General features: G+C 40.5%; 3 protein-coding genes across 4 annotated transcripts; 2 read left to right on the top strand and 1 right to left on the bottom strand.

Moving 5' to 3' along the window:
- The first annotated feature begins 689 nt into the window (after positions 1–689).
- Positions 690–6297, top strand: LOC103989901 (cytosolic endo-beta-N-acetylglucosaminidase 1). 2 transcript variants are annotated; one of them, XM_065189257.1, is made up of 11 exons: positions 690–1188; positions 1298–1435; positions 1522–1631; positions 1721–1832; positions 1926–2033; positions 2706–2818; positions 3539–3620; positions 4312–4392; positions 4561–4601; positions 4923–5046; positions 5262–6297. In XM_065189257.1, exons 1-11 carry the CDS (start codon positions 691–693, stop codon positions 5985–5987), a joined length of 2133 nt encoding a protein of 710 aa, XP_065045329.1. In that variant the 5' UTR covers position 690; the 3' UTR covers positions 5988–6297. The 2 variants fall into 2 exon arrangements, with proteins under 2 accessions (XP_065045329.1, XP_009407118.2); XM_009408843.3 differs by having other exon boundaries at positions 695–1188; positions 4923–5058.
- Positions 6298–8422: 2125 nt separating this feature from the next.
- LOC135677203 (uncharacterized) lies at positions 8423–10607 on the top strand. Its single transcript, XM_065189256.1, has 3 exons — positions 8423–8568; positions 8630–9148; positions 10448–10607. The coding sequence occupies exons 1-3, from the start codon at positions 8535–8537 to the stop codon at positions 10501–10503; spliced, it is 609 nt and encodes a 202-aa protein (XP_065045328.1). The 5' UTR covers positions 8423–8534; the 3' UTR covers positions 10504–10607.
- Positions 10608–12435: 1828 nt separating this feature from the next.
- On the bottom strand, positions 12436–13368 carry LOC135677202 (abscisic acid receptor PYL4-like). Its single transcript, XM_065189255.1, has one exon. The coding sequence runs from the start codon at positions 13254–13256 to the stop codon at positions 12630–12632; it is 627 nt and encodes a 208-aa protein (XP_065045327.1). The 5' UTR covers positions 13257–13368; the 3' UTR covers positions 12436–12629.
- Positions 13369–13707: the final 339 nt, after the last annotated feature.

Raw genomic sequence — 13707 nt, 5'->3', positions numbered from 1 at the left:
TTGCGTGTATATTGGGGAATTAGTACTTATATGGGCCCCAGCAACTTGACGCATCTCGCCAGCGAGGATATCTCCAAATGCTATGCCCGCTGCAATTGCAATCGGCATGATTTATGCGAGGCAGGATATCGCCATGCATGATCAAGGAAGGTGCGGGAATGGATGGTCTTTTAATCTCTATCGGTAACCTATTTCGATTCCTCTGCTCCTTTGTCATTCAATAATGAGATGATCCTTTTTGAATTGTAGCATTAAAGTCAATACGGCATGTTTCTTCACTTTTTATCTTTCATCGTTTTTTCTTAGTTATGTTCGTCGGAAGACATCCCAACAACCTCATAATTTTATCTCCCTCCTCATCGAAGCCATCACATTCTCGAGCTCTAAAATACTTTTCTTGAAATTTCATTTCCTTAGCTTTAAGAACATAACTTTTCCTATTTTTATTGACTCTACCATAGTCTCAACTTCTCTACAAATTAAGCTAAACGAAACTCCTTTTTATCATTTGTCTCCCATCAAAATATATATTTTCAGAATTATGAGTTTTAATTAAAAAAAGGTTATGTCACTTCAAAAACTGCCTCTAAATTTTTGTCTTATATATATATATAATGTTAATATATTTATATACAGTAAACAGCACTTCAGAAGGGTAGATATTGAAAGAGCTACTTGGTAGGGATATATATGCAATTTGGCCCAATGTCCTCTATAAATAAAGCGGGAGCGAAGGCGGGAGAAGCAGATCGACAACAGAAACGAAACGAGATCGGCGATCGCGAGATGCCTCCTCCACAATCGATCGGCGGGTCGAATGGCGATTCCCGGCCATGGGATCCGCCCTTCAACCCGACGCAGCCCTCCATCCCCATCTCCTACCCCATCACAACCCTGGAAGCCCTCGCCTCCGACTCCTACCACAACTCTTTCCACTACCCCTTCAACCGCTCCTCTGTCCCCCTCCCTCCCTCCGCCGCCGCGCTGCCTCCTCGCCGCCGGATCCTCGTCTGCCACGACATGATGGGCGGGTACCTCGACGACGCATTGGTGCAGGGCGGAGACAACTCCGACGCCTACGCCATCTGGCACTGGTACCTGATGGACGTCTTCGTCTACTTCTCCCACTACCTGGTCACGCTGCCGCCGCCGTGCTGGACCAACGCCGCCCACACCCATGGCGTCAGGGTATCATCGAGCTCTTCCTTCTTCTTTGGTTCCCGCTAGCTTTTGGTAGATTGGCTGATTCGGTACAGTTGAAAGTGTCTAGCCTCCTCTGATTTGGATCGGTAAATAGGTCTTAGGAACTTTCATTACAGAAGGGGAGGACGGTAGCAAGATCTGTGACACCTTGCTTTCCACAAAGGAATCCGCTAGAATGTACGCGGAACGGCTGACAGAACTCGCTACTCATTTGGGATTTGATGGTTGGCTGGTTAGTCCTGATCTGGATCTTTATTTTCTGGTCCCTGAACCAAGTTTGATTTCATGTTTTAGCTGACATGATAGTAACTCTTTCAGGTCAATATGGAAGTCACACTGGACAGGACGCAAATTGATAACCTGAAGGAGTTTGTCGATCATCTATCTCGTACTATGCATTTTCAGATTCCCGGATCTTTGGTCATATGGTCACTTCCCGCACCAAACTCACTCCTTTTCCTTAATCTTCCTTTCTTCTCATGGTTTGCGGCTTGCCTTATTTGGTTGTATCGTCCAGGTATGATGCTGTAACTATAGATGGTTCGGGAGGCTCTCAAAATAAACTGAATCAGGAAAACAAACCCTTCTTTGATTTGTGCGATGGTATTTTAGTCAACTATTTGTGGGAGGTACCTTATCTTTTTTTTCTTTCTTGTCATATAGAAATCTTGACTCTGCTTCTCTTCTTTCTTAGCTTTTAGATGTGTCTTCAAACCCTGCAGGAACCGGATGTTGAAGATTCAGCTAGCGTTGCGGGTGAGAGAAAGTTCGACGTCTACATGGGCATTGATGTTTTTGGCAGGGGTACCTTTGGTGGCGGACAGTGGAATGTAAGTTAGCACCTTGCTCTGAGACTCCTAGCTTTTGATTATTTTGCCTAATTTCTCAAAAAGAAGGGTTGAAATCCAATTTATACAAGTCATATTTCTTCATAAATATTTGACAACTTCGGTACGCCTGCCACTAGGCAAATTTGTGAGTAATATCTTCTCTTTCTTTCTTCCTCACATGTATACACTCACTGTAATTAATTGATGCAAAGCTAGAATAGTAAAAGAAACCAAAGCATACGTGCCTATGCTAAGGGCATTTCTAAAGGATTTCCTATAAACCTTCTACGGCTAGATGTGAATCTATTAATTTAGTCTTTTTCTTCCACAATTCAAAGCACATTCGCAGCATTTTTGACAGATTATATAAGCTCATGTAAGTTTGCAGATTATTGGGGTTGTCATACATGATACTGGAGTAAATCTGTGGGCCTTTAACCAGGTTTTTTTGCCTTCTGGGTCAAGCTATTTGCTTGTGGCATGATCAGAAAAGTAGAATCATGGGAATACGCTTTTGCTTGTCGATTTGGTCTACATCGTTGATCCATATGCATCTATTACTTCATCTTATACATCATCGATTTGGTCTACATTCTTTTACGTAGGTTTTCGATATGCCATGTATGAATTCTCTTTTGGCCTTTTATTTGTTTATTATTGTTGCCATTACAGACAAATGCAGCCCTCGACGTACTGAAGACGCATGATATTTCGGCTACCATATTTGCTCCAGGATGGGTATATGAAACTAATCAAGGACCTGACTTCGAAACTGCACAAAACCGGTATGAACTTTCCACCTTAATCTCCAGCTCGGTGAAGTTTTACTTGGCCATAAAGAGCTCCCATGCATCATTTATTAAGTAGCAGCTTGATTATTTCGGCCGCAATCAAATAGTTGATTGCACCAACAATATATGTCACCTAGGAGGTTACAACTTGAATCACTATAAGAATAATGAAACACAACTTTTGTGTTGGATCTGTTTGCTCAACATGTATCAGTTTTACTTGTGGCCTAATTTCGAATAGACAGAAATACCAATTACCAAGTTTTCCTATAAAGGAAATCCAATTCTTTTGTTCAAACAAATCTGATCAAGAAAGGGGCCCGTTTTAAAAGGCTAGTTTGCAGGTAGTAACACCTAAGACAAATATTTTCAGTCTATGCTTACGAACCTATGGTCTGGGCTTCAGGGTGCTCTTCAGACAAACTTGCATGTCAACCTAAAAGGCACCAATGGGAAATTTTTTAATCGGTGCACATTAAAAAATAACCGGTGTAAGTCATCAATTTTATGCGGCTCGAAATAACTCGCTCTTTGGCATAACTTATGTTGATACCTTTCTGCAGAGTCGAACAAGTTTGGTATGACGTCACTGTCATAGATTTATACAACCGTATTTTTTTGTGATTTTAATAACTCGGTTGTTGCTAGCTTTTAGAATTCATATTGCTTCTATTTGTGTTGTAATGTGTAAGATACTCGAATTGAACTTTGCAGCTGGTGGGGCCTTGTGGAGCAATCATGGGGAATTCTTCGGAACTACCCGAAAGTGTTACCCTTCTACTCGAACTTTGATCAGGTATGCATCTTTAAAATTGGAATTTGTTGATTCTGCTACGTGATGGAAGACTCTTGAACTGGATAATATATACCGCTTCTTCATAGTTTGAATATAATCTTTTTCCTCTATGGCAAGCATAACACAATTGATAATGAAACCTGAAGTGACATGGTTTTTGCATGAGATTCGTGTCATGACAAAAAACACAATCTTTGCATATATTTGGCTTATGACGATGAGGGGCTATCATGTTGGACATGCCATGCTGCGTCCACAAATTACTATCAGCAAACATGTTTATAAAAAAATGAATTCAATTGGAATTGTGACAGTAAATTTGCTAGTCTTTACGATTTCAACTGAAATTTAGCAATTAGTTCAACATATTTAGCCTCTTCCTTTCTCCACTTGGACCCACTAATATGTAGTGTATCCTTTAAGAAGTTTTCATGAGAACATTGTTTCCTTTGACATAGACTCTTAAACTAGCTTCGCTCTGAATTTCTTCTTGTATTTTTCATTATCAACTATTTAAAATTATATATTTGTACTAGATAGTCATATTTATGGTGCTTAAATTCATTAAACGTTTTTTTTTCTCTTTTCTTGGGTCTTTTTTGCATATTTATTCTTGTGATTTTCTTGATTATGCCTATTTCATTACTACTTCGATAGCAATTGTTGAACCCTGAGCCTCATATTTCTCCAGGGTCGCGGCCTTCATTTTTCAATTGAAGGATTACAGGTAGCAAATAACCATTGGAATAACATATCTTCTCAAGGCTTCCAGGTACCTCATAATTATGCTTCATGCTTCATATAATTTGTCATGTTCATCGGCAATTTATTGCATGTAACTTGTAGAATATTCTTCCGCCTACATGCATTGCATTTTTGGAGCACCGTCAAATCTATTTTATGTTATTTATAAGGTAATTTCTTTTATTCTTTGGAACAGCCACTTCTTAGTGTCGGCTCTGCCGTGGAAGCTTACATCGAGTAAGTTGAAGTATTTTCTTTTCCAAAAGCAAAAGGTTCATTCTTTTAGTTTCTCTATTTCATAAATCTTGATCCTTAAAAAAAAATATATATATATATATATATATATATGTATATATATATATATACATATATATATATACATATATATATATATATACATATATATATATATATACATATATTTATATATATATATATATAATCTCGTGAGAAACTAGAACAGTTACTTTGTGTTCTTTATTTCCCATATATGAAGAACCTTGTTAAGTAAAATTTCAAGATTTAATCTCCTTTGATTGAGCTATCCTCAATTGGTAGTTTTGAGGACGCTTCTTACTTTGGAGAAGGAAGTCTCACTGTTAAAGGAAGTGTCGAGGATGCCTCTGTTTTCTCTATAAAGATCTTCAGTGGACAACTGCTGCTGGACGATAAAGCAGTGCAGGTTAAATGTTTTGTAAGTTTCATCTTTCCTCACAAGCAACATGTAATTTAATTGGTTCCTTTCCCCGTCATTGTAGTTTAAATGGCAGCACTACTTTGATCTTGCAGGTTAATTGATATCCCGTCACTTCAATTACTGAAACTGATACCTTGCTGAGTTTCATTTTCATTTACGTGTAGGACTCGATCCTTACCTTCTTGTTATTTTCCATGCAGGTAAGATTAGATGAGAATTCTCTCTTTGGAGTAATCCTGGTTTTGGTGTCTGAAACCAACGAAAAGACATCCATCCTTATCGAAGATGATTCTCAACCACCGTTAACTGTTGCAAGCTTTGAGTTTGATAAGATCATTAAACTACCACAAATTAGTAAGAAGGCAGACGTGCTGGCCGACTCAACCTGGACTCCGTTTGGCGGCACCTTCACCATGACTGGCTACACGCTGACTGACATCTATATCGTGGGTGCCTTGAAAGATGCAGCCGTGGAGATGGAACAAAGTCCAAACCGAAAAAGTGACTCACCTTCTTCCTACCATGCATCATTAGGTCAGATCAGAATTTTCAACACGCCAATGAGTTATCCACTCGCGGACGCATGGCACATCGATCCCTCGTATACTTCATGGACCACAGATCTCGATGGAAACAGAATTCTCAGCCTAAAGATCACTTGGAAGCTCAACGAAGGAGACATGACGTCGTTCACGAGATACAACATTCACGTGGAGAAATTATTGACTCATGGAGGCAACAACGAGGCACGCCCCAGCTTCCTTGGGTTTGCTAGAGTTGAACTCTGGTACGTATCGCATCTTGCTATTCCCAGTGGAGTTGGTCTCGTCAGGTTCATCGTTCAGCCGTGCGGTGTGGATGGAAGCTGCCAAGAACTGGACAAATCTCCGACTCTTGAACTGCGGCCGCCGCATTCTGAAGGTTGATTTACATGATGTCGTAGCTGCAATAAAAATCTCGAGAACTCCTACTGCTGTGTCAAGGTGCTGCAGGTGTTGTAGCAATAATAATAATAATAATAATAATAATCTCGAGAACGGCTACTGTGTCCCAGGGTGCCGCAGGTGTTGTAACAGTCATAATAATCTCGAGAACTCCTACTATTACTGTGTCAGGGTGCTGCAGGTGTTGTAGCAATAATAATAATAATCTCGAGAGCTACTATTGTATCAGTGTGCTGTTGTTGTGATGATAATAAAGTCGATGGTGAATGGTGTAGCATTCGCTAATTCTGCATTTCGAGTGTGAATAAAAATCGTGTGTGGAGAATTGTAGAACTTTGTGAACGATATGCTTCAACAATACGCTCATATTTGCTGTGGATCTTCAAATAACACGCTCCAACAAAACAACATGCTCATTTTTGCTATGATCCATATCTTTTGAGATGGTTTGCTTTTTAATTTTTAATTTATTTTAATTAAAATAATTACATAAATATTTATTATTAATTATATATAAAATTTAAAAGTTCTTATAGATGATTTAATTTTAATAGATTATCCTTTTAATGATAAAGAAATCATTGTTTATATCCTCAATGTCAATAAAATTATAAGAAACTGACAGCAATAATTTAAATATGTGACTCACAATGTCATTTGTAGAACTATATGATAAGTTGATTGATCATGAAACCTATCCAATTGCTTGATCGAGCATTGTTTTGATTAAAGATGCCATTATGGTTAGAGTTTTGATAATATAATGGAGGATGATAGTTAGGTGTGTTATTTATTTGTCTAAAAGGCATCTTGTTCGATCCTTCGTTAAAGTTTTGTTGCTTTGATTATCCTTTCGTTTGAATTTTTGATTGAATTAAGATGTGATGGTTTCATGATTCTTTTTTTCTCATTTCAGATATGTCATGTAATCCAACTAATGTCGTTAGCTCCTTATATTCTTTTCCTAGGCCATTTAAAATATGAACAATGACTTTTTCATAACTTAGAAGATGTCCTATTAAAGTAAAGTTATCTATAATAACTTTTAGAGAGCGGATAAAAGATTTTACATACGAAGGTAATTGATAATGTTAGTTTGTAACTTTGACCATGCTTATACTGCAATGCTGCACAAAGAGATTAGCAGTGTTATGGAGCCAACGACTAAGGCTTGAATTGCTTGTAGAATAAGATGATATTGTCTAGTCATAACTTACGATTAGGATTCGTTATTTGGATGTATTCTCCTAATATTTAAATCTTTTTCGGTGGACAAATAAGAGAGTCATTGATGTAACTTAATAGATTATATCCAAAGATGAGATTGGTGAATTATGCTCGTCAAGATACATAATTATCGCTTTTGGATAGTTTGAAGGGGATTATAGTTATTACATTTATGGATATAAGTCATATAAGTTGAAATGAATAATTATTTCTTAAAAAAATAATACTTCAAGTATTAAATGTAGATGAGGAAAACATGTTGAAAAGACACTATGATCCACTAAGAAAATTTTAGAACCAATTGATAATATGATGGATGGTCGACGATAGAGATCTTATATGTTAGTGAAGATTAGATTCGAAAAATGTACAAGAAGGAATCTGATTTGATGACGAAGATCAGGGAAACTCTGCATATCTGATAAGGTACGTCATTGAAATATGAAAGGAGGGGGAAAGAGCCCTTTCTGTGACGACGACACAGAGAAGTTGATTGGTAACTGTGGTAGAGTTCCTAAAGAGAAGAAGAACTCAAGTACATCATGGGGAAGACTTCGACTCTTACCGTTGCTCCGAGAAATCTTAGATATGTAGATTTGGGATCTACGTTGAAAGAAACTTCGATGTAAGTGCATATTATCGAGGAAAAGTTTTATTGTTATTGTGACAGCAATGACAATAAATGACAAGTAGATTGCTGTCGGACAAACTCAAATGGGAAGCGATAAGAGAAGGTAGAAAAGAATTTTTTTTCCTTTTTTTTTTTCTTGAAGCAAAAATGGTTAAGATAGGATGATGAATTATAGAATGCAGAAAAGTGATTTCATTGGTTGAGATAATATTTATTTATATATATATTGAGAATTTTTTTTTCAATGATGTATTTAAATTACATAATTAACTCATAGCATTCAAATATGTGATCATAAATTAATTAAAAATATAAAATCATAATATTCTATCAGTTTGTCATCCTCGAATTATTAGCTTTGTGTTGTAACGAATGTATGCATCGGAGATGCACTTTACTTCATGCTGTGATTGCTAAATCCCGAGACGGACTTTCTTTTCAAAGCTGTAGTAATTAAATTCGAAATTCGAATTATTAAAAATATACCCATTTCTTTATTAAAAAAAAGGGCATTTGGGTTCTTTCTTGGTGGGGCCACTTGAACAAAAACAAAGTAAAATAAATATAAGCAACTAAATGGAGCGGTGGGAGTATTTTTTCCGATCAGAGGCGTGGCGACGGCGACGGAGGCTCCTCTTCTCCCTTTCTCTTCGGCTCCATCGGTGGTGAAAATGTCCATCTCCAACGGCCTCCACCCCCACCGAGGTAACATCTCATCCTTCCGTCCTTCCCCCAAAGTACTCTCCTAAATGCCTCTCGTCCTCAGATGACGCCACCGACGACGAAGACGACGGCGACTACGGATCTGCCGCCCACGACGCCTACTACCACCCGATCTCCGCCTTCGATGACGGCTTCGATCCCAACTCTAACTCCGACGTCGCCTCCGGAGGGATCGTTGAAGCCGCCTCCCCGATCCGATCCAACGGCGGCGCCTTGTTCCACCTTCGGAACCCTGACCCTAGTTTCTTCTTTCTCGACGCCGAGAGTGGTATATCGGCTCTGGATCTGAACGGAGGTGGCGATGGCGTTGTCGCTTCTAGCGGAGGCTTGGTGGAAGAGGTGGAGGATGAAGAAGCCGAGGAGGAGAGCGTGAGGCAGCGGGAAGTGTCGATCTCGAGGGCGTTCAGGGAGGACGAGAGGCGAAGGTCCGCACCGTTGACGCCGGAGAACGCCGCGAGGGTCCTCGATGCGATGAGGGGAGTCGCGTTCCAAGGTGTCCCTCCGGATTGGGCGGAACGAGTGCCCGAAGACCAGTGGGTGGCTCGGCTTAGGCGTATGAGAGGTGAGAGTAGTTCACCAAGCTAGTCGAGATCGCGTCTTTGATGCATTCTGTCAGTGACTGATGTTATTTTTTCTTGGTTTTATGCTTTATCTACAATCATGGGGAGGAAAATTGAAGATTAGCCTTTTCTTCTATGATGGAAACGCAAAAAAAAGGGGGGGGAAAGATGGAATTCGATTTAATGCTCATCATCATCTATGGTATTTATCATTTGGTCATGCTGATTTCAATGTAAATGATAAGTTTTTATTTGACAAAGTTTACTAATTGCCTCCTTTTCAGATTATTTATGTTTTGTACATAAATTCATGTTTGCTACAGACTGATCTCATGCCACTGATAGTGTTTGTGATCCTCTATTAAGATTATTGGTAGAGAGATATCATCGAACACAGTATATGATCTGGAATCAAGACTTGGTGACTTAGGTTCTCGGATGACGAAACTTTAGGAGAATGAACCTGACAACCGGAAGATCACCTAAAAAAATTTGTAGGTATCCAACGACAAGTTTCGTAGCTTTGTGTTTCTCTACCCATAGCCAAATCCATGTTGTTCATGCTAGTGAGCTTCCTTTGTCACTCTTAGATTGCAAATCCTAGAATGCAGCCACTTGAGATGGTTGGCATTCGACCTTGTTACGACTAATGTATTATATTTTGGTTTTCGAGATATCAACATCTAATTGTAGGTCGTCATCTTGGTTCTTTCTTCAAGTTCAAGGTCTAAAAATATCTTCAAGTGCTTGATAGAAGGATCAGAACATTGGTCTAGTTTTTCTATCATAAATAAAGAATATCTTGAGGCTCTTAATCTAAAAGGAATTCTTTTGCCATTCCAGTCATCTGGCAGGGTTTCATATTCTTTGATCCAAAAAGACAGCATGCTTGACGTTGTAAAACATCAGATAAACTCCTTAAGAACCTTTATGATCGCTAATACTTTTTTTTGTTGTATCAAACTCACATTGAGCGTAGGTTTGGGTCTTGCATTCCTTCGAAAGAGTCAGTTGAAGTTATTATGGTCTCTGTGTTTCCTATTTATATTAGGTTTTGGTCCATCCTTGTTATTCTTTTTTAGGAAATTTTGGGGTGTTTTGTAAGTGTAAAAAATTCTTTATATCGATCAATTAGGATATCTTAGTCTGGATAGGCAGGTTCTTTAACTTTGACTTTTGAGGACTTTTAAGTTGATTATGAGCCCTGTTTTTTTTTTTCTCGGATGGTATGCAACAAATCTGATGTCTCAGTTGATAGAATCGAGGTTTTGAACACATTGTTTATGGTCACTCCTAAACAGGGCATGGGTCTAAAGGGAGTAGTGGACTATATACATGGACCTCGAGGAAGTCATGATCGATGAAGATTCACGTTGGGTGATACAATGGAAATAATGTAGTAGTATATTCTGAAAATTTGTAGTTCTTACTTTTGGTCAAAATTGAAGTTTTTTTTTTGGAGCTTTGTGGTAGGGTTGATTCCTTATTTTGACTGTAACAGTATATAAATGGTGTTCCTAAGCCATATGGAAAGTGAGAAATCCTTTTGGGCTAACGCATATTGGAGTCTGTACCAGTCGTTGAATCGGTCGAAGGTATTCTATAGTCCTATGATTTATGGAAGTTTCTCTGTAATATATCTTGAATCCGACGATAAACTTAGTGACAAGATATCATGATCTACTCCGATCTAAAAGGTGAACCTTCTGAGTTTGGTGGTTCCACTGCTTCGGTATCATGGTAGCAACTGACACACCATCAAAAGGTAAGAATTGTGTTTTTTGTTTTCTGCTACAAAACAAATATTCTCATTTTAAAGATTATTCTTCGCAGCCTACATTGTATATTACAGCTACATGATTTCCTGTTATATCAGCATGCACAAGCTCGAAGTTTTATTATGTTGTTGTGTTCTAGTGGCACGGCAAAACAAGAAGATGCTGGAGATCCTGTAAGGCTCTGAAAACAATTGGTTTGCCGTTTCCAAATGCTTAATCTGCATGTTGGACATGATGATGGGTCCTTTAGGATTAACCATCAGCTTAAATACCTGCATTCACTCTATTTACACCATCTCTTGTCTAAGTAATGCAGCCTTGTGCATGTTGTGAAACGGAGTTCATACCTTTCATCCTGTTGGAGCTTTTGGTATTTGAAGCTCTCCTTACAGTCACAGAAGTAAATAGATGCTTTTAATTTGATATTTTGAACTTTGTTTTGATTCATCGATGCCAAAGTACAAGAATTCTTAGTTCTTGACTTTCCCAGCTTTACTCATTACGGCATTTTCATAATGTTTATGCTAATGGATCCTTAATCTTCGTGATATGCAATGTTGATATACTTAATAATCATATGTGAGGAGGCCTGGTCAGAATAACTTGTTTTATCCTCTGTAGAATCTTATGCTGGGATTATTCTGTGGAGAGCAGCTTTTAGGTGTTGTCTATGATGCTAATCTGAGTCGGGAGTAAGAACTTTGTGCCTCTGGTAGAGAGAGAGAGAGAGAGAGAGAGAGATGGATGTGTCGGTCGGATCTCTCCCGAGTGCTGCAAGATTCGTGCTGGAGTCCATACTACGTGGCGTCGTGTAACAGCAGAAAACGAACGCTTCAAGATTCGTGCGGGAGTCGAACCTAAAAAAGCTTGGTTTCAATAAGATCAGGGAAAGGATGAAGGATGGGGAAGGTGCAGACCACAAACGTAACGCAGCTTTAAGCTGTTCCCATGGGAACCGCCACTTCTTCCGACATACTTAACTTTCCCGACGTCCCACTGCCAATTTGGACCACCAGCATCTTTCCGTGGATTCATTACCTCCTCGCTGTGAATATTATTCACATCGGTCATAGGTAAATATGCGTCTTATTTGGACGATGCAAACTATGTTCCTTGATCCTCCCTTTCCCTTTCATCACTTCTTCTTCTTCAGGGTTGACAAGTCCGTCCTTGGCCTTGCAACTTGCAGCTCAACTTGCAGGAGGGTGAGGGAGGGACATTAAAGGCTGCCTTGCAACTTGCAGCTCAACTTGTCCGCCATCACACTCATCGGTACAGCTGAAATAATGTTCAGCAGGAGAAGAAAGCCGAAGCCGATGGCCAGAGAGTAACCGATGTAGGACAGGAAGCTGATGGAGAAATCAAGGGAAGCAGCTCCAACTTGCTCTCTCCTCTCTCTTAAATCCACAAGCTGAGGTATCCAATGCCACCAACTTGCATATGAAGACGTCAATATTTCTTCTTCTTCTTCAGCTTTTTGATCCTTTTTAAGGACAATTTGTGGGCACTCATTAATTCATAAGCAGGAATAAGTTGATTGAATATTTATAAACTGATGCACAACAGTATTCTGGCATTCGATATTATACTTGCAAGTCCAACTATGGGGAATCAGATCGGAAACAGTATTCTGGCATTCGAGAAATATAGATCGAAGAGACGGTAATTGGAAAAGGGGAAAGCTTTAGAAAGAGCCCGTCGAATCTCATTTAATTATGGGTTGCCCTCCCGCCGCCGCTGTTGCTGCCGCGCTTGACGAGAGGCCTTGGGCGGTCCGCGCCAAGGACTGGAGGTTGCACCTGACGATGGTGTCGACGAACACCCGCGTCTCCTCCGTGGTGTTGCCCGGCGGCACGTCCACCACGTACGACTCCACCACCACCGTGCGCCCGCCGCTTCCGCCCTCCTGGTGCAGCGTGGTCACGGACCGGTAGTTGGCGAGGCGGTGCTCGCCGCCGACCACCCGGAAGCTGAGCACGTGGCGCTCGTCGTCGAGGATCTCGAGGCGCTCCGTGCTGGTGGCCGCCGGCAGGCCGGAGACGACGCTCACCTCCCGCAGCGTGCCGACGTCGCCGTCCCCGACGACGACGTCGCACCTCCTCACGAATTGCTTGTACGCCTGCGGCTGGTCGAAGCGCCGCACCACCGACCACACCGCCGCCACCGGGGCCTTCACCGCCTGCACCACCGCCGAGCAGCACTGGTTCAACCCCACCGCGTGCTCGTGGTGCCTCGCCACCGCCTCCGGCACCTCGTGCGCCGTACACCTCTCCCACTCCGTCTCCTCCTCTTGGTGTTCGATGCAAGTCCTCGTTCCAGGAAGACAAGGCATCGCTTCGCTTCTTTCCCTTCTAATCTGTGACACCGAGAGAGAGAGAGAGAGAGAGAGAAATGGGAGGAGTTGCCGTTTGGGCAGAAGAAAGGCCCTATAAATAGTGGTGTGTAGGGAAGTGAATGGCGTTGTATGGTGTTGCAAGCAATGGGTTGATTGGTTCTCAGATTGGTTGATGGATGCCGTAAGTCATGCGACACGAAGCTAAGCTGCGTTCGTATAGGTCATCGGTAATTGTCATTTGTCATGCGGTTGGATGTTTGTACAAATTATATTTTTCTCATTTCATGAGCTTTTCTACCAAACTGCCAAAGTGGATGCAAAAAAATGCTCTCTTGAATATAAAGGATAATATAAAGACGAACATATCCATTGCCATGAGTGACTGGGAGAGCTAATCTAACCCACTGACTTAATTATGTGGTCAGGATTACCAAGTAATCCTGACCAT

The sequence above is a fragment of the Musa acuminata genome, chromosome BXJ1-6, assembly GCF_036884655.1.
Source record: "Musa acuminata AAA Group cultivar baxijiao chromosome BXJ1-6, Cavendish_Baxijiao_AAA, whole genome shotgun sequence".
NCBI lineage: Eukaryota > Viridiplantae > Streptophyta > Magnoliopsida > Zingiberales > Musaceae > Musa > Musa acuminata.
This window is presented reverse-complemented; position numbering and strand designations above follow the sequence as displayed.